General features: G+C 49.7%; 1 protein-coding gene across 3 annotated transcripts in view; it reads right to left on the bottom strand.

Annotated features, from left to right (window-relative positions):
• LOC143933914 (U4/U6 small nuclear ribonucleoprotein Prp31-like) overlaps positions 1–24,542 on the bottom strand; it is a 232,544-nt gene that overhangs the window by 127,594 nt on the left and 80,408 nt on the right. For all 3 annotated transcript variants that reach the window (XM_077457063.1, XM_077457067.1, XM_077457066.1), the window contains exon 4: positions 22,880–22,963. In XM_077457063.1, the coding sequence (XP_077313189.1) occupies positions 22,880–22,963 (84 nt within the window). The remainder of the gene's footprint in view (positions 1–22,879; positions 22,964–24,542) is intronic.

Below are 24,542 nucleotides of genomic sequence, written 5' to 3'. Positions count from 1 at the left end.
ATGGATGGATGGATGGACACACACACACACAGGGATGGATGGATGGATGGACACACACACACACAGGGATGGACGGACACACACACAGGGATGGACAGGCATGTCTCACCCTCGGCTTATACACGAGTCAATAAGTTTGCCAGTTTTTTTGGGGGTAAATTGGGGGCCTCGGCTTATATTCGGGTCGGCCTATACTCGAGTATATACGGTATGTGGGACTTTTTGGGAGCCTAGCCGCGTACGGGGCCCCGAAAGCCAAGAACCGCCTTCAGGTTTTCTAAGGGCGTAAATATTTGACTTCACTCCTCACTACCTATTACAGTTTTGAAGGCCATAAAATGCCAAGATGGCACAAAACCCCCCCCAAATGACCCCATTTTGGAAAGTAGACCCCCCTAAATTTAGGGGTACACTAGTGAGACTCACAGGTAAAAAAGCACCTAGGCTGTCAGCGACTGTATCAAAACGCTACAAAAAAAAAACTGTTAGCAATCGCAGGGATCAGGCCTGACTCTGCGAACACTGCAGTTATGTGTGTTGTGTTTTCTAAGTGACAGTGATCGATCGATACTGCACTTGGGTGGGCTGGGCTGGGCGGAGGGGCTAAACGCAGGTGCTAGCAGGACCCCATTTTAGAAAGTAGACACCCCAAGCTATTTGCTGAGAGGCATGTTGAGTCCATGGAATATTTTATATTTTGCCACAAGTTGCGGGAATATTACAAACTTTTTTTTTTTTTCCACAAAGTTGTCACTAAATGATATATTGCTCACACATGCCATGGGCATATGTGAAATGACACCCCAAAATAAATTCTGCTACTTCTCCTGAGTACGGGGATACCACATGTGTGGGATTTTTTGGGAGCCTAGCCGCGTACGGGGCCCCGACAACCAAGCACTGCCTTCAGGATTTCTAAGGGTGTAAATTTTTGATTTTACTCCTCACTACCTATCGCAGTTTTGAAGGCCATAAAATGCCAAGATGGCACAAACCCCCCCCCCAAAATGACCCCATTTTGGAAAGTAGACACCCCTAAATTTAGGGGTACACTAGTGAGACTCACAGGTAAAAAAGCACCTAGGCTGTCAGCGACTGTATCAAAACGCTACAAAAAAAAAACTGTTAGCAATCGCAGGGATCAGGCCTGACTCTGCGAACACTGCAGTTATGTGTGTTGTGTTTTGTAAGTGACAGTGATCGATCGATACTGCACTTGGGTGGGCTGGGCTGGGCTTGGCGGAGGGGCTAAACGCAGGTGCTAGCAGGTATCTGGGCTGATCCCGCTAACAATGCGTTTTGGGAAACCTAAACTGCTGGCGACGCTAATATAGATCTGATCAGATACTATATTACTAAGGGAGGTGTACGCTTTGTGCGTGGGTGTTAGTGGTACTGGCACTAACCTGACGCTGCCTGGGGCGACGCAGACCTTATCCCACCCTCGTACTTATATCACCCGCCGGGTGATCAGGGGGTTAAACCTTTATTAGGTAATAAATGGCGGGTGCCCTGAAACTAAAAAATAACTAACCAACCAGCGTCACCTGTAACAGTTATACGGTGATCACTGGTGAAAGGGTTAACTAGGGGGCAATCAGGGGGCTTTATGCGGTAGTATATGGGGGTCCCTGGCGCTATAAAAAGCTGCGGCAAACCTAAATACCTACCTGCCTAACTAGCGTCACCTGTGACACTAATACAGCGATCAGAAAAATGATCGATTAGGCTGGGTTCACACTGGAGCGATGCGGGAACGCCGCGAATCCGTGGCGGGTTCCCGCATCACACTGCCCTATGCGAACTGCTGGGAGTGTCAGTGAAATGTTAATGACACCCCCAGATCAGTTCGCATATCGCAGTGCGATCTGCAAACTCGGACAGGAATCGGATCGCATGGTGTGAACACCCATGCGATTCGATTCTGCTGCGGACCAAAAAAAAGGGTCCCGTGCGAGTTTGCGGCGGGTGCGATGCGAATTCAGCCATACTATCTGTATGGCTGAACTCGAATCGCACAGAGATCAGATGCGATTTGCACTGCGGTGCGAATCACATCAGTTCTCATAAACCGCTGCAATGTGAACCCAGCCTTAGTGACACTGGCGATGGGGGGTGATCACGGGGTTAAACCTTTATTGGGGGGGTTAGGGGGTACCCTAGAACTAAAGGGGGCTAACCCTAACTGCCCTAACAGTTATTACAGTCACAAATGACACCAATGCAAAAAAAATAAAATAAAAATAAAAAATGCAATTGGTGTCACTGTGACTGGGGGTGCAGGGGTGATTGGGGGGGTGATCGGGGGGGTGAGAGTGTGCCTGGCATGTTCTACTGTATTGTGTAGTGTTGGTGCAACTCACCGATCCTCTCTCCTCGGTGCCGGAACGAAAAATGCCTGTGTTTACATTACAGGAGAGGAAGTGATGTCACGCTGCACTTCCATTCGTCAGGAGCGATCGCGAGGGGGTGGCCATGAACGAATGGCCGCCCCCTCATCCCGGATCGCTCCTGAACGGATTCCAACCGCCGCTGGCACCGGGGGGGGGGCGATCGGGCCCCCCACCCGCGGGAAGGCAGGGACGTACAGGTACGCCCATATGCCTGCCTGTGCCATTCTGTCGACGTACATCTTCATGCGGCGGTCGGCAACTGGTTAAACAATGTACTGTACATTAACGGAAATTGCTGTACACTTAACTTGCTATATGTAGCCCACACTAAGACCCGTTTCACACTGCCAGCATTTTTCATACTCTACAGCGCTAAAAATATCGCCTGTATAGTGCCAGAAAAATGGAATTACGTACCGGTAATGTCCTTTTCCAGGAGTCTTTCAGGACAGCCACCTTAGAGAGACACCGGCTCCTCCCCTCTGAGGAAACACCGCCTTCAATTTCATAATTTAAGCCTCCTCCTCCCTTCGTTCCTCAGTTCTTCCAGAGTACCTCCGGCCAAACTGGGGAGACACAAGAACACGTCAAACAAATAAACTTTTTAAGTCTTACCTGACGGTCTCATGTAATGAGTTCCCGATGATCTGCAACAATTTGGGTGGGAACCGGTGCTGTCCTGAAAGACTCCTGGAAAAGGACATTACCGGTACGTAATTCCATTTTTCCCCAATCGTCTTTCAGGACAGCCACCTTAGAGAGGATAAGCGAGTATATTACCTTAGGGTGGGACTACTGCCTGTAGCACCTTACGACCAAAGGCTTGGTCTTTGGCTGACAGAAGATCCAGTCTATAGTGTCTCACAAACGTAGAAAAACTGGACCACGTTGCAGCTCTACAGATCTGTTCCGGAGATGCACCAGCCCACTCTGCCTGAGAAGTTGCCACGGCCCTGGTTGAGTGTGCTCTAATCCCAGCTGGAGGATCTAATCCCCCTGCCACGTATGCCTGCCCAATGGCTAACCTTAACCATCTAGCTATGGTACGTCTAGAGGCTTTGGAACCTTTCCTGGCCCCTGAAAATAAAACAAAAAGTGAATCAGCCTTTCTGAACTGACTTGTGCAGTCTAAATAATAAAGAACACATCTTCTAACATCTAGTCTGTGAAACATGTGTTCCTGTTCTCTAACTGGATTTGAACAAAATGTAGGTAGCACAATCTCCTGCATCCTGTGGAAACTAGAGGCTACCTTAGGCAAAAAGGCCGGATCTATCTTCAAAACCAGACGATCCGGAAAAACCTGAAAAAAAGGAGCCCTGACAGAAAGGGCTTCGAGTTCACTTACTCTTCTTGCTGTAGTGATCGCCACCAAAAACACCGTTTTTAGAGTGACCAGCCTTAATGAGCAAGATTCTAACGGCTCAAAAGGTTCCCCTGTGAGAACCTGTAAAACTAAAGAAAGATCCCAAACTGGGAAGGGGGAGCTTGAAGCCGGCCTTTGCCTACCTAGGGCCCTGAAGAACCTTACGACCCAAGGATCTGACGCTAGATGTTTCTCTAAAAACACGCTCAAAGCGGAAACCTGAGCCTTTAGTGTTCCAAGCGCTAACCCCTTATCTGCCCCTGCCTGTAGGAACTCTAGAACGGCTACAGGGCTGTGTACGTTGAAGGAACCCTCTGAACACCAGTTGTTAAACCGTTTCCATACCTTTAAGTAAATGGACTGGGTTTCCTTTTTCCTACAGTTTAGAAGAGTGGCTACCAACCGGTCTGAGAAGCCCTTGGCTTTCAGCAATTCTTCCTCAGAAGCCACGCTGCCAGGTTCCATCGTCCTACCTGAGGGCAGAACACCGGACCCTGAGACAAGAGATCCTCCTGCACTGGGAGAATCCAGGGGGGTTCTACAGACAGGCCCTTCAGGATCGAGAACCACGGCCTCCTGGGCCAGTGAGGTGCAATTAGAATGAGGGTAGTGTTCTCCACTTGAAATTTCCTTAATACTGCTGGAATGAGCACGGGAGGGGGGAAGGCATAGCACCTGGAGAAACCCCAACTCTGTGCTAGTGCGTCCACTGCCAATGCCCCGTCCCCCCTGTTTATGGAGAAGAACGTTGCTACCTTCGCGTTTTCCCTTGCGGCAAAGAGATCTATTGCAGGAATCCCCCATCTCCGGGTGATCATTTCGAATATTTCCTGCTTGAGAACCCAATTGCCTTCTCTCAGAGTTCTCCTGCTGAGAAAATCTGCCACCTGATTTTGTTCTCCCTTCAAGTGGATTGCTGAAAGGGACAGGATATTTGCTTCGGCCCATCTGAGGATGGCTTCCGCTAGGGCCCATAAGGACTTGCTCCTGGTGCCCCCCTGTCTGTTGATGTAAGCTACCACCGAGGAGTTGTCCGACCTTACCCTTACGTGATTCCCCCGGAGCTCCTTCTGAAAGGTTCTGAGAGCTAGATCTACTGCCCTCAGCTCCCTCCAATTCGAGGATCTCCTCGAGTCCCTCTTCTCCCAAATACCCTGTATTAATCGGGAGTCTAGGTGTGCCCCCCAACCTGAGCTGCTTGCATCGGTCGTGACCACCCTGGAGGTTGGCATGACCCACTCTAGACCCTGGGACAAATTTGCTGCCTTCCTCCACCACCAGAGGGACCTCTTTACCTGATCTGGAATCGAAACCAGAGAATCCAAAGATTCCTGGCTGTGATCCCAAACCTTCAGCACAAATAATTGTAGAGGGCGGTAATGTAATCCTGCCCACTGAACCGCTGGAAGAGCGGATGTCAGCAACCCTAGCGCTGACATGATCTTCCTTATGGAGATCTGGTGGTTGCCCTGAAGAAACAACAGAGCCCTGTCTATCTTTTGAATTTTTTCCAAAGGAAGAAAGACCCTTTGTACTGTTGAGTCCAACTCGTACCCTAGGAAAGTGACCCTCTGGGAAGGGATTAAGTTGGATTTCTCCAGGTTCAGGAGCCAACCCAGGCTTACTAACAGGTTTCTTGTGACCTGTAAATCCTGAATTAACTGTGCTGGGGAAGGGGCAAACAGAAGGAGATCGTCGAGATATGCGATCACCGGGATTCCCCTGAGACGCAGAAATGCCAGAACTTCTGCTATCACTTTGGTGAAGATTCGGGGGGAAGAGGATAGCCCGAAAGGAAGCGCTCTGAACTGAAGGTGTAGTACTTCCATTGGAGTTCTCACTGCCAGTCTGAGAAAACGCTGGTGGGACTCTGCGATGGGAATATGCAGGTATGCATCTTTCAGATCTATTGATGCCATGAAGCAGTTCGGAGGTAGGAGTGCTTTTACTGAGTAAACCGAATCCATCCGAAACCTTCTGTAGGTAACTGAGACATTCAGGGGCTTCAGGTTCAGGATGAGCCTGAACTTTCCCGAAAGCTTGCGAATCACGAAGACGTGAGAGTAGAAGCCTCTGCTTGTCTCTCCTACTGGAACCCGTACTACCACCTCCTGTTCTTCCAACTCCTGAAGGGAGGAAAGAAGGGCAGATGATTTTTCTGCGCATTTTGGCAGCTCGGTGACAAGGAACCTCAGAGGAGGGAGTTCCGAAAACTCCAAATGGTTACCTCCTCTGACGATTCCCAAGACAAACTGATTGGAGGAAATCATTTCCCACTGTGGGAGGAAGGCCCCCAATCTTCCTCCCACCGTGACCCTGTCACTGAGATTTTTTGGGCTGTTCAGGAGGGCGAAAAATTGCTCCCCCGGGGCCCTTGCTTTTGAGTCCCCAACTTTTCTTCTGCTGAACAGTACGGGGTGGTACAACCCTTTTCTGGGGACGAGTCTTTTTGGCTTGTTCCCCAAATTTCCTTTTAACAGGAAAGGCCTTTCTTTTGTCTGCTGTGCGATCTAGCACTGTTTCAAGACCTGGTCCAAACAGTAGATCTCCTGTAAAGGGGATTCCACAAAGTTTAAGTTTGGATGCATTGTCTCCAGGCCAGGTCTTCAGCCATAAGGCTCTCCTGGCAGAGTTGGTCAGGGCCAAGGACTTTGCCGACATTCTCATGGATTCCGCCGAAGCGTCCGCTATGTAGGCTATCCCTTTAAGAAGCATGGGAAAGGAGGATAGAATAGTCTCCTTTGCTGTCCCTGCTTCAATGTGTGCGCTAATCTGGGTGAGCCAATACTCCATGTTGCGGGCCACCACCGTGGTTGCCATGGCTGGCTTAAGATTTCCCTGTGATGAATCCCAGGCCTTCTTAAGAAGGGTAATCCATCCTTCGATCCATAGGGTTAGAAAGTACCCCCATATCCTCAAAGGATAGATCAGTGTGTCTGGACACCTGGGAAAAAGCAGCGTCTAGTCTGGGAGACTTATTCCAGACGAGAGTCTCTTCCTCCGAAAAAGGAAACCTACGTCTTAATGCTCCAGAAAAGAAAGGTTTCCTTTCGGGATCCCGCCATTCCTTCTTGATGGTATCGATCAAGACGTCATGCACTGGGAACACCCGCTTCTTTTGTTCCCCCATGCCCTTGTACATCCGATCATGGAGTGACAATGTCTTAGTTTCTTCTTGAATGCCTAAAGTGGTATGAATCGCTCCCAAGAGCTCATCCACATCCTCCAGGGAAAGCTTATACCGCGAGATTCTGCTGGATTCCCCATCCAACACCTCGGCGTCAGACTCCCCCTGGGAGTCTGAAACGACACTGTCAATTTCCTCCTCAGCTTCCTCCCTGGGACCCTCTGGATTCTCTCCCCTTGCAGGAGGAACATCCACAGGGCTGGATGGTACACTCTGCTGCGCTGGTGTAGGAGTGCTCGGAGGCTGGGGCCACTGAAAACTGGAAAAAAAGTTTTGGAAGGATTGAAAGGTACCGGAGAGTTCCTTCATAGAAGCTACCAGATCTGCACCCTGCTCTACTGCCTGTTCCTTAAGTAAATCCTCAATACATTGTTTGCAAATAGCTTTAGACCAAGAGTCTCCCATAGACGTTCTACATGAAGGGCACTTCTTAGAACCATGGGGGGACTTGCTCGTGGCTTTCTGAAAGACACAAAACACAGGAAGGAGCAGCATGAGCCTAAAAAACAGCAACACCAGCGCTACATAGAGGACCACCGGGAGTGCCCCCCCCTAGGATCAACCATCACCAGGATCCCAGACACACTACCCTTCCCCCCGACCACCAAGGAGGAACACCAGTGGAGCTACTGGATACAAGGGAACACCTCCCCAGGTTTCCTCTTACCTTCGAGTGGCTGGTGCTGTTGTCTCCAGGAGTTTTTGAAGCCTCTGCTTCGGACATTCTCCCGTTGAGGAAGCGTGGTACGGACGTGCCTCTAACAGCTACCTGTGCAACTGTGAAAAGAGAGGCTGCACCAGCCGAACGCTAGGTTCCCCTTCACGTGCCGCGTCCGGAACCGGAAGACGCGGATCGAACGAAGGGGTCCGCCCCCACCGGAACTGACGTCGCCCGCCTACCGGCCCGGCTTCCAGCTGGCTGCATACACAGGGGGGCCCTGGACGCCTTCGTTCAGCACCCCACTGGGCGAAACGCAGGGATGAACCTCTCCAAAGACTTCCTGCTTTCCCCAAGCGAAGATTGGAGTGCGTGTAAAGGTCAGTCGAGTATTCAGCTTCCCCAGCCGACTGGACTGTTTGTTCCGTTGAAACACCCGCAGGTGAACAAACGGACGACCCCATAAACTTCCTGCTTTCCCCAAGCGGAGTTTAGGGTATATGGACAGTACGAACACTTCAGCTCCCCGCTGATAGGACTGTCCTGGACCGACCGATGAACGGTCGGATAGCCGAACGGGGCCAGGGCCCCGCTCGGATGGCTTCAGTTTCACCAACCGAATTTAGCCTTAAGGTTCCTTGGCGGTGTCTCCCCGCCGGAGGAAACACCATAACTGAGGAACGAAGGGAGGAGGAGGCTTAAATTATGAAATTGAAGGCGGTGTTTCCTCAGAGGGGAGGAGCCGGTGTCTCTAAGCTGGCTGTCCTGAAAGACGATTGGGGAAAAATAGGATTTTTGTACTCACCATAAAATCCTTTTCTCTGATGTTCATTGACGGACACAGCACCTTAATCTTGACCTTCGGTTATATCACCACCTTTAGGAGAGGACAAGGCAGAACACAAACAGCACAACCCAGGGGGCGGTCCTACTGGCTATAACCCCTCACTCTGTTCCCAGCAGCTCAGTTCATCAAAAAGCAGTACAAACATGCATCGGAGGGGTGGGTGCTGTGTCCGTCAATGAACATCAGAGAAAAGGATTTTACGGCGAGTACAAAAATCCTATTTTCTCTTTCATTCATTGACGGACACTGCACCTTAATCTTGACCTTAGGGACGTCCCCAAGCACCCACCCATAAACAAAAATCTCCTCCTCAAAGGGTCGCCTACTCAAACGGCTGCTTGCAAAACCTTGCGGTCAAAGCACGCATCCGAAGACGTGCCCACATCAACCTTGTAAAATTTGGAATGTAAATAGACTTCATTGGGATGCGACGGCCGAGGACATAAAAGATGGGAGCACAATGTCCTCATTTCGATGAAAGGCAGAAACAACCTTTTGTAACAAAACAAGGCTGCGGCCACAGCACCGCCTTATCCTTATGGAGGATCAAGTAGGGAGACTTGCATGACAAGGCCGCCAACTCAGAAACCCGCCTTGCAGAAATAATCGCCACTAGAAAGAGTACTTTCTGAGAGAGCGTCAATAAAAGGGATCTCCCTAATGTTTTCAGAGGTTTCTGAAGCACCGAAAGCACCAGAATCAAATCCCACGGGGGCAGTGGCGGTCGTATCGGAGGGGCCACATGCTGAACCCCCTGAACAAACGTGCGCACCAGTGAGTGAGTCACCAACGGTCGCTGAAAAAAAAAGAAAAAAAAAAAGCCAGCCAAAGCCGATATCTGCCCCTTAATGGTGCCTAATGCAAGTTTCTGATCCAACCCTCGCTGAAAAAACAGCAGGATCCTGGAAACTGAATATGTACGTGGCCGCCACACCCTCCCCTCACACAGAGATGTAGGCCTTCCACGTGCAATGATAAATCTTCCGGGAAGACGACATCCGCACCCCCTGCATAGTGGAAATTACCGAAGCCGACAGTCCTCAGTCCCTCAGCACCTGGCTTTCAACAGCCATGCCGTTAACAATCGAAGGTAAAACAGGATGAAGCATCGGACCTTGCGACAGCAGGTCCTCGCGCATCAGCAACCGCCAAGGAACATCTGCCACCATTCGTACTATGTGTGCATACCAAGGACATAAAGACCAATCTGGGGCAATCAGAACCACTGGAAACCCCTTGGTCTCCACTCTGTAGCAGACTAGGGAAGAGTCTGAGCAGGGGAAAGTCATAAAAATCATCTGATAATGCCCCCATGGGGCCACAAACGTGTCTGCCCAGGGATCTTTTGACCTGGCCACAAATCTCAGAACCTTCCGTCTGAGCCACGAGGATAGGAGATCCATATCCGGAATGCCCCACCTTAGGGAAATGAGCCGAAACACTTCTGGATGCAGTGACCCCCCCCCCCCAGCAACTGACGACTGAGGCGCCTGCCAGATTACTATGCCTGGAATGCATACAGCTGACCGAGCCGGCATGCACCGCTCTGCCTACTGTAGGATGTGAGAGACCTCCAAGTGCTGCAGCCGAGCTCCTTGTCCTTCCTTGGTGATTGACTGATTAACATACGCCACCGCCGTGGCATTGTCTGACTGGATGCCTTTGCAGCCTCCGCGATCATGTGGAGAGGCACCGCTTGATCGCCAGAATCTCCAGCACATTGATCAGTAGGTGGGATTCTTCCAGTGTAAAGCAACCCTGGGTTGACTGGATGCCCCCCAAACTCCCATCCAGCCAGTCAGGCTGGCGTCCGTCGTGATCACTGTCCAATGAAGAGGAAGGAACGACTTCCCGGACCGAAGGGCTGGAGACCTCAGCCACCAGAGAAGCAAAGCCCTGACTAGCTGGCTCACCCGAATTCGACAATCCAGGGATGTCAGAGCTTTGTCCCATTTGGACAGCATCTTTCTGCGAGACTCGATTGTGGAATTGAGCATATGGTACCTCCTCAAAAATGGCTGCTATGAGGCCCAGAACTCGCATGCAAAAACTCAGCGAGAACCACCTGCGGGACATCAATAACCGCACTGCGGATTGAAGAGTCTGCAGTTTGTTTGAAGGGAGAAAAGCTCTTGCCTAGGAGTCCAGAATCAACCTCAAGTACTACAGGCGTTGAGTCAGCACCAACTTCTGGAGGTTCAACACCCAACCAAACTCCTGGAAAGTCTGTATGGCGATTGCCACATCCTCCCTTAATTCTGAGGCAGAAGCTGCTCTCAGGAGGAGGTCGCCAAGGTAACCCACGATCGCGATCCCTTGTTGTCTCAGCAATGCCAGAATTGGGGCCAGCACCTTGGTGAAGACCCTAGACGCCGTCGCTAGGCCAAAGGGAAGAGCTACAAATTGGTAGTGCTCATCCCCACCTGCAAATCACAGAAACCTCTGGTGTCTGACGCATATGGGGACATGCAAGTATGCGTCCTGGATGTCCAAAGACGCCAAGAAATTCCCTTGCTTAAGTACAGCGACCACTGAATGAACGGATTCTATCCTGAACCTTCATACTTTCACAAAGCAATTGAGGGCCTTGAGATCCGAGACTGGACGGACCCCTTCCTTCTTCGGGACTACAAACAGATTGGAGTAGAAACCCTGAAACCTTTCCGATGTTGGTACAGGCACCATCACCCCCCACAGTAGTAAGTACTGTACTGCCCCAAACAGGACCTCCCGACGAGCCGGAAGATGAAGGTTGAAGGAGGGGAAAAAAATAAAAAATAAAATCTGTCTTGCAGACAACAATGAAACTTTTAGCCTGACAAAACCAGTTCGCAGACTCGCTGGTCAGAAAAGGAGAGAGATACACTGGACTGCAAACTCCCGAAGGCGACCCCCCCCCCCCCCCCCCCCAAGAGTCGAACGGGGGACAAACCTTCATGCGGCAGCTGATTTGCTCACAGGTTTGTTCAGCTTGCGAAACCAGGTACGCTTTTGTCCCTCAGTGGGCATCTTGTTGGACTGGGAACGCTTACCCGCCGACTCGAGCAGATGAAAAAGCCGCTTCTGAGTGGAAAAAAAAGGGCCCCTGCCTACAGCGTGGCTCCTTACCCTTTCTGTACTATGGGTGCAAAGTACTCTTTCCCCAGTAACATTCTTAATAATGTCATCCAGCGAGGCACCAAATATCCTCTCACCTTGGAAGGGCAAATCTGTCAGTGCTTTCTAAGATGCCTAGTCAGCAAACCAGCATTTAAGCCAAATCAAGTGACGCACCACCACTGCTGATGCTGAGGCTCTAGAAAGCAAAGGGGCCGTCTCCGGGGCTGCATCACAGACATACTTAAGGCCGTGCACCAACTGGTCTGCCAGCTCCACGCAGCCTGGGGAAACCTGTTCCTTCAACTCGCGGTGCAACAACTTAGCCCATTCAGTAAGTGTTTGTGACACCAGGGCTGTGGCCAACACCGGCCGCAATGCTGACACCACCAACGTAAACATGGACCGGTCAACTGCCTCGGCCCTTCTGTCGGCAGCGTCCTTGAAAGAGGGGAAAATTTCACTGGAATAGCGGTCACCTTATTTAACCTGGATACTGGGGGGGGGGGGGTGGAGATGCCCTTTTTTTTTCAGGAAACTCTCTCCTTAAAGTGGTAACGTACCGCCATTTGTCTCAGGACTGAAAAGGCCCGCTGTGGTATGGGTTATCAAAATAAGTTAAATAAGGAAACACCTTAGCAGTATAGGCTGGCTTGTGGGACCCAAAAGGGACAGACACCTCTGCAGATGCCCCCGCCGTGTCCTCCATCTTTAAGGTATCCCACACCACTGTCATACGTGCTCTTACTAGAGTTATTTCCTGCGCCAACACGGACATGGAGTCTTCCTCCTCACTGTCTGAATGGTCCTGGTTCGTAGACTCTGAAACGGCAGAACAGGGGCCGCCTGCCACAGCAGGACCCGAATCTGAATCAGAGCTCTCCCCACAAGACTGCGTTTTTTTACCTCCCTTGCGCCCGCACAACACTTCTACCCTGGCAGCAAATGACTCCAGGACCGCAGATAGAGCGTCCATAGGCAACGCAGGTGCCGGTTGCTATAACAGGGGTGTCTGGAGAAAAGCGCCAGCCTCTGACGCCATGCTGACCCACTCTCACCTGTCACCCTTAGGGACCTAATCTAAGGCAAGCAACAAAAAAATGTCAACCCTCCTAGCTGCCACAGACTGAGGTTCCCCGCGCAGGACTCACCACCCTGACCCAGGTGCTGTGCTGTGCGCTCTCGCCTCTACCTGTCACGAGGTGTCCTATGTCCATTTTTGCGCTGTACCAGTCTAAAACAGGCGCCCAGTGCAAGAGTATAACAGAAGTGAGGGTACCAGAAAATGGCAGCCTCTGAAAACTCTGGGAAAATTGCGCCGGACTCCAAGAAAAATGCCTGCTGTTCCCAGGGCGACCATTCCCCCCACTTGGCGCCACACACACACCCAAAAAGGCACCAAAAAACAGGTAAAGACCCCCAGCCAGGTACGTGCTCCGCACCGCTTATGCCCAGCCACACAGCGCCCCCCTAGAATGGGGAGGAGGGAAATAGGCAGCGAGATTAGAAAGAGACCCCCTAATTGACCTCCCATGGAATGCCCAGCTGCTCCAACCTGCCTAAACAGGTGGAACCATACCTTACCCGTCCTTGCAGGGACTGCTGGACGCACTCCACAGACAGACCCATTACACGAGCAGGCTGTCGTCCACGGCACACTGACTCGGACAGCAGTAGCCTGGTCATATGTGTGTCCCGGAGCATATAGCTCACCACCCCCCCCCCCCCAGACCAGAATGGGGCCTGTCGCGGCTGACCCAGCGCGTAGCTAAGGTCTGCACGCACTTAATGGCCAGGCTGGGGAGACTACCATGGCTGTTGATTGTAGATCACAGGAACCAAAAGCAGCAAAAAAAGAAAAAAATTCCAAGGACCACTGGTCCCCACAGGGAGCCAGGTCCTTCTAGACTAGGCAGAAGAAAAAAAACTGAGCTGCTGGGAGCAGGGTGAGGGGGTTATAGCCAGTAGGACTGACCCCTGGGCAGTGCTGTGATTTGTGTTCTGCCAAGTCCTCTCCTAAAGGTGGCGATATAACCTAAGGTCAAGATTAAGGTGCTGTGTCCATCAATGAACGAAAGAGAAAAAGCGGTGTGCTGGCAAGGCATCAGAAAAAGTCCTGCCAGCAGCTTCTTTGGAGCGGTGAACCCACCGATCCTCCGCCGCTGCTCCCCATTGAAGTCAATGGGGCAGCGCTGCAATACCACCGGCAAAACGTTTTGCGGGCAGATTTAACCCCTTTTCAGCCGCTAGCGGGGGGTTAAAACCACCCTGCTAGTGGCAGAATAGCGCTTAAAAAGCATGAAAAATAGCACCGTTTAACTGCCGGCGCAGTGTGAAAGCCCTCTAAGGTGGGAGACATATGTCCAAATTTAGTGATAAATGAGAGCCTCTGACACTTTTGGATAAGCCCCGAAGCATGCAACAGGAGCAATCATAAGGCCAACACCTGCAGGTATTAACAAGCAATCATTAAACATGGGTTTGTCAATGCAATCCTTGCATGGAGGTTACACCCAGAGGACTGTCAATTGATTGTTGCAGGATCCAGAATTTGTTTCTAGTTCTGCCTAGGGGTGGGTTATTGCTCAAATTCCAGTACAAAAAAAAAAAGACTAAGTTAGACTTACCGGTGACGGTATTTCTAAGAGCCTTTCAAGACAACCCCGGAGAGTGTGTAGCTCCACCTTGTCATTAGGAAACACATGCCCACTTTAAAAACACCTCCTCTTCCTCCATGACTTCAGTTATTGTGGCCTTCCGACACTGGAAAACAAAGCACAGAAAGCACAACACCATGGTAGAACTTAATACATTTACTAAGCATAACCTAGGGAGGGAAGTAACGGTTGTCCTGAAAGGCTCTTAGAAATACAGTCACCGGTAAGTCTAACTTAGTCTTTCTCAAATCGCCTTTCAGGACAACCCCGGAGAGGATAACCGAGAAACTTACCCTAGGGCGGGACTACTGCCTGCAGTACCTTCCTGCCGAAGGCCTGATCTGCCGCAGACAGTAGATCTAACCGGTAGTGCCAGAGAAATGTCGAGTAACTGGACCAAGTGGCAGCCTTGCAGATTTGTTCAGGCGTTGCACCGGCCCTTTCAGCCCAGAAAACTGCCGTGGATCTAGTAGAATGAGCAGCAATACCCGAGGGAGGTATTTCTCCTTTTGATTTATAGGCTTCTGTTATAGCCAGCTTAAAGCGGGAGTCCACCGGGACTCCGCGTTTTTTTTTTTGTTTTTTTTTTTTTAAAGCCAGCAGCTACAAATACTGCAGCTGCTGACTTTTAAAATAGTGACACTTACCTGTCCAGCGCGCCCGTGATGTCGGCACCAGAAGCCGATCTCTAGGTCGCCTGTCGGGTCGTGCCGCCGCCATCTTGGGTATGGGAATCAGGAAATGGAGCCTTTCGGCTTCATTTCCCGGTTCCCTACTGCGCATGCGCGAATCGCGCTGCGCAATAAGGACGCTCCCCGCTGCCTCTGGGATCTGTGCGTTTCCCCAGCAGGCAGCGGGGCACTTGCGGAAAGGGGCGTACGTTACGCCCCTTTCCGCAGAGAGCTATCCCGGAAGTGGGTGCAGTTACCTGGATTATCCAGGTAACTGCACCCCCCTCCCCCCTGAAAGGTGCCGATTGTGGCACCGGAGGGGGGGAGGGTTCCGATGAGCGGAAGGTCCACTTTAGGGTGGACCTCCGCTTTAAGCCACCTACCCAGCGTACTCTTAGAAGCTTTCTCCCCCTTGCGTGATCCGGAAAATATCACAAAAAGGGCGTTTGATTTTCTAAAATCTTTAGTCATTTTCAGAAACTGCAATAGACACCTTCTCACATCCAATGTGTGAAAAACTTCCTCTCCTGCATTCGCTGGGGTTGCAGAGAATGTAGGTAACACTATTTCCTGTGATCGATGAAAAGCTGAGGATACTTTCGGTAGGAATGCTGGATCTGTCCTCAGTGCCACCCTGTCCTGATAAACTCTAAGGAAGGGTTCTGTAATAGCTAGAGCTTGGAGCTCGCAGACTCTCCTGGCCGAGGTGATGGCCACCAAAAAGATTGTTTTTAAAACCACCTTCTGTAAAGAAGCTTCTTGTAAGGGTTCAAACGGTGCTCCCGAGAGACCCTGTAAAACTGTAGACAAATCCTAACTGGGAAAGTCTTTAAGGGCTACTGGTCTACTTCGAGCAAGAGCCCTAAAAAATCTAGAAATTAAAGTTTCTTTAGATAAAGTCTGTTCAAAGAAAACTGATAAGGCAGCCACCTGAGTCTTCAGGGTACTGGCTGCGAGACCCTTCTCCATTCCTTCATGGAGAAACTCCAAGACGGACACCGTGCTCTTGACCTTGAGCTCTCTAGAACTACACCAGGAGTTGAACTTGTTCCAGACTTTCATGTAAATTGCCTGTGTAACTGCCTTCCTGCTAGACAGCAGGGTCTTTACTACTTTATCTGAAAGACCTTTGGCTTTTAAGAGGTCCTCCTCAGAAACCAGGCGGTTAGAAGTTCCACCTCTGGATGATTTACTGTCCCCTGGGATAACAAATCTTTTCTGAGTGGTAACCTCCATGGGGGCTTCGAGGCTAGGTTTCGAAGACCCGCGAACCAAGGCCTTTTTGGCCAAAAAGGAGTGACTAGTATTAAGTCTGTCCCTTCTTCCCTGAATTTCCTCAGCACTAGTGGAATTAGAGGAAAGGGGGGAAAGGCATAGCACAGCTGGTAGTGCCAGGGGTGAGCAAATGCATCCAACCCTATTGCTGCATCTCCTCTGAAGAGAAAATAATCTGTCCAACTTTGAGTTCTGCTGGCTGGCAAAAAGGTCTACCTGTGGAACCCCCAAAGCCTCGGAGATCATCAGGAACACCTCCTGATTCAGGCTCCATTCTGCCTCTAGCAATTTGCGCCTGCTTAGGAGGTCCGCAAACAAATTCTGAGAGCCCTTCAGATGCACTGCCGATAGTGAGGCTGTGTTCTGCTCTGCCCAGGCTAACAGATTGGCCAACTCCATCAAGCTCCTGCTCCTGGTTCCCCCTTGCTTCATAATGTAGGTAAGCGCTGTTGTGTTGTCTGACAACACCTGGACATGGTGACCTCTCAAATTCTGCTGAAAGGCCACCAAACCCAGAAAGATCGCCTTCAACTCCCTCCAGTTGGATGATCTTTGAGCTTCCTGCTTGGACCAGACCCCCCGAGATGTCTGACCATCCAGGTGGGCCCCCCAGCCCCAGGCACTTGCGTCTGTGGTAAGACACTTGTCCACAGGAAAGGTCCACACAAGGCCCCTTGAGAGGTTTGCCTGGTCTCTCCACCACCAAAGAGCCCTTTTCGTCCTTGACTAAATTTTTAACTGCTTTTCCAAAGGATCCCGATAGGACCAGCTTGACAGAACCTCCCTCTGAAGGGGTCTGGAATGGAACCTGGCCCACTGAACAGCCGGCATTGCTGCCGTAAGCAGGCCCAGAACTGCCATAGCCGTCCTGACTGAGACTGCCTGGTTGTTCTGTATCTGCTGTACAGCTAGCTGCAACTTTTCCTGTTTTTCCAGCGGCAGGAAAACTTTCTGGAGAATCGAGTTTAACATATACCCCAGAAATTTAATTTCCTGTGAGGGGGTCAGGTTCGACTTCTCTAGATTTAGAAGCCACCCCAGGCCCTCGAGGTGGGACTGGGCCCTCTGGAGATTGACTAGGACCTGCTCCCTGGAGTCCGCAAAAAAAAGGTCGTCCAGATAAGGGACGACTGGAATCCCCTTCAACTTCAGGGGCTCCAAAGCCTCTGCCATAATCTTTGTAAAGACCCTGGGAGAGGACGAGAGTCCGAATGGCAGAGCCCTGAATTGGAGGTGCCATACCGAACTCCCCACCTTCAATCCCAGGCGCAGAAACTGCTGCGATGCCTGATGAATGGGTATATGAAGGTAGGCATCCCTTAGATCCAGGGATGCCATGAAGCATTCTGGGGTCAACAACTTTGTGATGGAAAAAATTGTATCCATCCGGAAATGTTTGTACCGAATGAACCTGTTCAGAACTTTCAGATTCAGGATTAAACGGTACTTCCCTGAGGGTTTTTTCACCAGAAAAATATGTGAGTAAAAACCCCTGCCCTGCTGGTTTACTGGGACTTGAATTAGAACCTCTTGCTGTATCAGCTCCTGTAATAAAAGCTTCATTGCAGAGGCCTTCTCCTGATCCCTTGGCAATGTTGTCACATAAAACCTGCTCGGGGGTGGTTCTGAAAATTCCAACCTGTACCCCTGACCGACAATGCTCTTCACGAACAGATTTGGAGACAGCCTGTCAAATTGTTCGTGAAAAGCTGACAGTCTCCCCCCCCACTGGGGAGAGATTGTCACTTGTTCTTGGGGGACTGCTCTGGGGGAGATCTAAAGAGGACTCCACCCTTGCCTTTGCCCTTCTGCGAACCCCATCTGCTCTTGCGATCCTGGTCTTTTTATGGGACTGCTGAAAAGCACGAAAATTTTTTGGCAACCTGCTTTTTCTTAGCTGGAAAAGCCTTTTTATCGGCTGTCCTATCCAGCACAGACTCTAAATCGGGTCCAAAGAGCAAGTCACCCGAGAAGGGCAGACCACACAGTTTGACCTTAGAGGCCGTGTCCCCAGACCATGTTTTCAGCCAAACTGCTCTCCTGGCTGAATTTACAAGAGCCGAAGACCTGGCGGCCAGTTTAACTGATTCTGCTGATGCAAACCGCCATATATTTGACTGCATTCAGGATCAGTGGAAAGGACTCTAAGAGATCCTTGCGGGGTGTACCCGCTTCAATATGGCTCTTCAGCTTCTCTACCCAACATTCCAGGTTCCTGGCCACTACCGTAGCTGCCATAGCTGGCTTTAGACTGACTGACGCAGCATCCCAAGCCTTTTTAAGGATGGAGTCAGCTTTTTTGTCCATTGGGTCTTTAAGGATCCCCATATCCTCAAAGGCTAGATCCGTTCGTCTGGATACCTGCAAGAAAGCTGCATAGACTCTGGGTTTTTTGTTCCAAACCTCTGAGTCTTGATCTTCGAAGGGAAACCTTCTCTTGAGAGCTTTAGAGAAGAAAGGGGCTTTTTCTGGGTCCTTCCACTCCTTTCTCACCGAATCTGAGAGGACCCTGTGGACCTGGAAAAACTCTCCGTTTTGTTTTGTCCAACCCCTGGTACATTTTGTCATGAATTGACAGCTGTACTTTTTCTTCTTGAATTTCTAGAGTAGTGTAGATTGCTTTAAGAATGCCATCTACTTCCTCTAGTGATAGCTTGTACTTAGAGCCCCTGCTATCTTCTTCTTCTTCCTCTTCCTCCTCCTCAGAATCCCTGAAGGAGATGAGAGTACTACCCCCTTCGTCTCCAGAATCCTCGGTCTCCACCTGTCTAGACAACGACGCCCTGGGGCTGGGCGGCAAGTTCTGAGGCTCGGTCTGTGCGGGAGGGTTTTGTATCAGGATGGACCTGACTGAACTCAGTTTGTCAGCTCTTTAACCGAAGAAAACAAATCCTTATATTGCTGGGATGTTTCCTCTTCCACCAATTCTCTGATACAATTTCTGCACATTGCCTTCTGCCACGAATCTCTGAGGGGGGTCTTGCAAGAAGGACATTTTCTGACCTGGTCTAGCTTTTCCTAGTGATTTTTCCTGAAACGACATGCAGGCTTAACTCACTAAAAGCTCTCAACAACCAGTCGCTTAACACCAAGCCAGTGCAGAGACCCACCACCAAACAGACCACTAGTGAGACCCCAGAACTAGGCTGCAAAGGGTCAGAGCGAAGTCACCTCCAACCTGCAGCGACAGGCCCCCCAAGAGGGGGGAACAGACAAAGACATAGCCCAACAGTGAAGCAGAGGGTGCCACTGCACCTTACATACCTGGGCTGGACCGGTGCTAGGGGCGCCTGTCTCTGCCATAGCTGGCTTACATTCCTCCATCGCTGAGTAAGGCAGCTATACACAAACAGCTCCGTAATTTTTTTAAATTTTCCCGGCCGCCGCGTCATCAGGGCCGGCCGGAAGCAGAAGCACGCGGTCACCTGACCCGCCCCATGATCCCTGCGTTCCAGGCGCTTGAACCACGGTGCCACGCCCCCTCAGCCCAGGACCCGACGCGGAAAACTGAGCCACGCCGTTGACCTGCAGCGACCTCCGCCAGCGACAGAGCCCTCCCTGCGCTAATCCAGTGGACACCGGGCACCCGACGCCGGCACTCCAAGGGTCCTTACTCCCGTGAGATGGCGAGACCAGGAGCTCCAGGAGTCCTCTCCCACTGGAGATGCTGCTGGGGGCCAAAAAGAAACAACCAGTACTTGAGGTAAGCCTTACTCACCTACAGAGAGTGTAGCTCTCCCCTGGTTCAGGCACATGCTTCCTCCATGGAGGAAACACAATAACTGAAGCCATGGAGGAAGAGGAGGTGTTTTTAAAGTGGGCATGTGTTTCCTAATGACAAGGTGGAGCTACACTCTCTCCGGGGTTGTCCTGAAAGGCGATTTGAGAAAAAGGCCTGATTAAACTATAGCAGTTTATATCTTTAATTACTGAAAGCAAAAAGTGTAATTGATGGTAAACAGAGTAAGCATACCCCAGGAGCTCTGCAAATGCACAAACGTGACTTAAAGTGTAGAACGGAATTAACGGGTTGCAGCTTCTGCTGATCTGAGATTGCCAGCCCCAGCTCTGCAGATTGTAGGTGTTAGGGCCTCTGCCTCCAAGTGACCACACTAATGGTGGACAGGAACACAAAAGCACATTCACCCTGTGTTTGTAGGAGGTATGCACACACCCACAGCAACCAGTACCCAAAGAGAGGACATCCTCCTAAGGGTAACCACCTTGTGGCCATCTACCAAAATTAAGTACATGGTGTAGCTTTGCAAATCAGATCAAGTCTGATGTAATACTCCTGGGATGTCCAAGGTCCACCTACTGCTTCCCTGATCACGCTCCCTCCCTGGTGTCTGTTGATGGCACCAGGGAATACTCACAAAACCACCCTAGAGCTGTCCATTCAGGGGGACCTGCAGCATAGCAGGCTGCATACTGTCCTAGCTTACCAACAGTTTACCTGCCTCTGCAGATGCTCTTTAGTAATCCCTTAACATGGACACCATTGCAAAGAGCGCTGCAGCACTGGAGCTGGTATCCAGGCCATAGATAACCTTTACTTGCAGGCTGTGCATCTGTCCCTTAGGTGGTTCACCTTTTGCTCCCATACTCTGTCCTAGAGGGAGGGGACAAAAAGGCAGAATGAGCCTTTTACAAAAGAGGCAAGGTGCAGATGATCATCCTACGACTAGCACATATCCACCTAGGGAGACCCAAATGAAGCCCCACCACTAGTAAGGAAAAAAAAAAGGGGGGGAAATACACACACAGCCAGACTCCCCAAGACCAGCCGTGCCAGTCTGTAGATAGTACAGAGAATCATCGCAAAACCCCGGCACCCCCTTCACCATGGAGAAAGAAAAGAAGAAACCCCATTTGCGTCTTTCCTTAAGGTAAGGTGTCCCAGACCTGCTTCTCTGCTTACAATCTCCTCCCTGGTGACTTACCAGTACAGGGCAAAAATAGCTTCCACCATCTACTCTGTAGCCCTGAAAGGTCGAGCAGGGAGGATCCCGGTCTGGCACTGTGGATCAGGAGCCTCCCCTGGAACAGTGCATTGAGCTTGTAGCCCCGACCACCAGGTCGATGTTTGCTACCAAAAACATGGCTAAGCCACTTCCTCCGCTCTGCTTTCAAGGTAATAGCATAGTGGTCTGCGTTCCTGAGCACCAAACTTCAGGACATCATAAGTCCACACTGTCCCCTGGAAGGCTTAACAGAGTCAAAATCCCACACTGCCAGTGTACCTGAATCTACGGGCATGCTGCCGACCTGAGTCCTGAGAAGAGAGGGGGTCCCCTGGAGTAAAAAAATAAAAAAAAATAAAAAAAAAAATGCAAAAACTCCCCTTTCCAGGGCAGCCCGGGAAAGCCCGAGCTATCTGCCTCCCCAGGTTCACTGCCCCTGTTCTGGGATGCTGTATCCGGGAGGCTCCTGCCACCTAGCATGAAGGCCAGAGAAAAATACATTTCTTCAGAGTTCCTGTCTGGCTGGAAGAAAAAAAAAAAAATACTGGAGGGGCTACTCTTTTATAAATGTGGATCATACATTTCCTGTGCTAGGAGCCTCTGTAAGCCATCCTGGAAGATGACTTGGGAAACTGGAGTACTAAGAACTGTCTCCATTCTAGATTTAACATATGGGAACACCCCAGTGTGGCTACCCCAGAGTCAAAATAAACACTTTCAGGCTGAAAATATCTGGCAAACGAAAAATCATTGGACATACTGTATATTGCATGACTATGAACTAGAGCTGCACAATTAATCGTTAAAAAATTGTGATCTTGATTCAACCCCTCTGACCATTTCTATTGCAGAGTTTGCCGATTCTGTCATATAACAAGTGGAGAGACTTATCTGCTCACTCAGCTGTCAAAAGAAAACATGTGGGCAGTCTGCAAAGTTTATAAAATGAAACATTGTAACTAACACTTGCTTCTTAGATCAAAGGGAAACTTATGTGCGTAAAGAAGAAAATCCAAGCAGTCTTAGGGCCGGTTCACACAGCGAGGCGTCTCCGACTTACCTCGCCGCGACCTGCGGGGAGCTCAGCGGCGACTTGCAGAGGACTTCTGTATAGAAGTCAATGCAAGTCGCCCCCGAAGTCGCCCCAAAGTAGTACAGGAACCTTTTTTCTGAGTCGGAGCGTCTCGAGTCGCTCCTCTCAGAACGGTTCCATTGTACAGAACGGGGGCGACTTGCGGGAGCGAGGCGAGGCGAGCCGTGTCGCCTCGCCTCGCTGTGTGAACCGGCCCTTACGTTTTTAAACGTGTAAATGCAGGAAGTTTAACCACTTAACGTCTAAATCTTTTTCTGAAACTTGTTTACGTTAAAATCAATATTTTTGCTAGAAAATTACTCGGAACCCCCAAACATATATTTCATCAGAGACCCTAGGGAATAAAATGTCAATTGCGGCAATATTTTATGTTGCACTATATTTGCCCAGCGGTCTTTCTGGGAAAAAATACACTTCAATGAAAATAAAAAAAAATAAAAAGAAACCAACACACACAGTAACGTTAGCCCAATTTTTTTTGCTTTAATGTGAAAGATGATGTTACCCCACGAGAATCGTGAGTGAATCGTGATCCAACTTCAAAGCAAAAAAAAATAAAAATAGTGATTCTCATTTTAGCCAGAATCGTGCAGCTCTACTATGAGCTAGAATTTGTGCAATGCAGCAAAATGTCATTTTAGTGCAAAGTTAAAAAAACACATGAAAACTTACTCAACTCATTCTCAATTTCCACAGTCAAGTTATTTGCATCCACAATCACTTTATATTCAGGAGCAGCTTCCACAGGACCCATGACTGGTGAGAAAATAAATACAGTTCAGTAATAAACCAAAAACAGCAAGGACAAGTATTATATAAAATTTCCAGCCCTTAATTGATTTCTCCTGTGGCAGTCTTTTTTTTAACCCAAATTATCTACAATTTTTCTGTGTTCAACTAGAAATCACATTTTTCTTAGGCCCCTTTCACACATGCGGATTGTTCAGGTCTGCCTGTCAGTTTCTTTAGGCATACTTGAACGGACACTCCATAAAGTGGAATGGAGCGACGGGCGTCAGTGGTGACATGTCCGCTGACATCCGATCTGTTCAATACAGATGGCTGGAAACCCTGTTTTCCATCCGTCTGGTGGATCGAATGTAAAAATGGACAGGTCAATCTGTTTTCACCCGAACCCCCATAGCGGAAATCTGACAGGTCCTTCTCTCCACAGTGAAGCAGAGACATGCCTGTCATCCGCCGGCTAAGCGGGTTTTAACGGCGCAATCCCCGCTGAGCAAACGGAGTCCGTTTTTCCAAGGCTCCTTCAGAATTTTTTTTATTTTTTATTTTTTTAAAGTCCGCAGCTACAAAATACTGTAGCTGCTGACTTTTAATATTAGGACACTTACCCATCCATGAACTCAGTGGTGTCTTCAACCAAGTTTATTTTTCAATCGGCTCTCGGGTGCTGCCGCTGCCATCTCGGGTAAGGGAAGACGGCAGTGAAGCCTTGTGGCTTCCCAGCCAGTCCCCTATTGTGCATTCGCGAAGCGTGCTGCACTTTGTGAATGGCCTGACAGCAGGGGGAAGGGTGAGGGGAGCCAAACTTCCAGATGAGTTCACCATGGCAAATTCAGCCGGGAGAGGGTACCTGTCAAAACAGGAGTAGGGAAACAAGTGGAGCTTCCCCTTTTGGATGGAGCTCCGCTTAAAGTGACCCTGTCACCAATACATTCATTTCAACATAGTTGTCAAGTACTTTCATAATTGATTAGTTGGTCAGCCAATTAGTTGGCCTGCATACAGAATGCATTATTTGTTCACATAGAAAATACAGTGCAGCATACAAAGCTCAATCGTCCATACATGTCAGCAAGTGCCTGAGAACTTGTGAGTGTGAGGAGCAATGCCTAGTGGGACATGTAGTAATGGGAAGTGAGTGATTCTAAAGGTTTTTTTTTACTTTGCTGTAGGGGCACTCTATACTACAGTATACTTTGTGGCTTGCTATAGGGGAACTTTGAAGGCAGGAGCCAAAAGTGCCGGTGGGGGACCCCAGGAGGAGGATGGGGGCTGCCATTACACAGAGTAGGCAAGTATGACATGTTTGTTAAATAAAAATCCAATGTCTACAATCACTGCAGGGAAAAATCAGCATTTGAACCCAGAGAAGCTAGAGGCTGATACAATTAAGTTTAAAAAGGTAAAAAAGTTTACCAGTATTTTATTGCTAATCAAAAAAAAATAAAAAATAGGATTTTTTTTAAATCAGATTTTATTGAAAATTTTTTTTAAAAAAAGTCACTGACAGAGTAAAATTTACAAGGATAACAGTATTTTCTGTTTGTATGACAGATTACAGGAGGTTAAACAAGTGCAATGTTAAAACACA

This window comes from Lithobates pipiens, unplaced genomic scaffold (genome assembly GCF_037356315.1).
Source record: "Lithobates pipiens isolate NorthernLeopardFrog02 unplaced genomic scaffold, aLitPip1_a1.2 Scaffold_27, whole genome shotgun sequence".
Lineage (NCBI taxonomy): Eukaryota > Metazoa > Chordata > Amphibia > Anura > Ranidae > Lithobates > Lithobates pipiens.
This window is presented reverse-complemented; position numbering and strand designations above follow the sequence as displayed.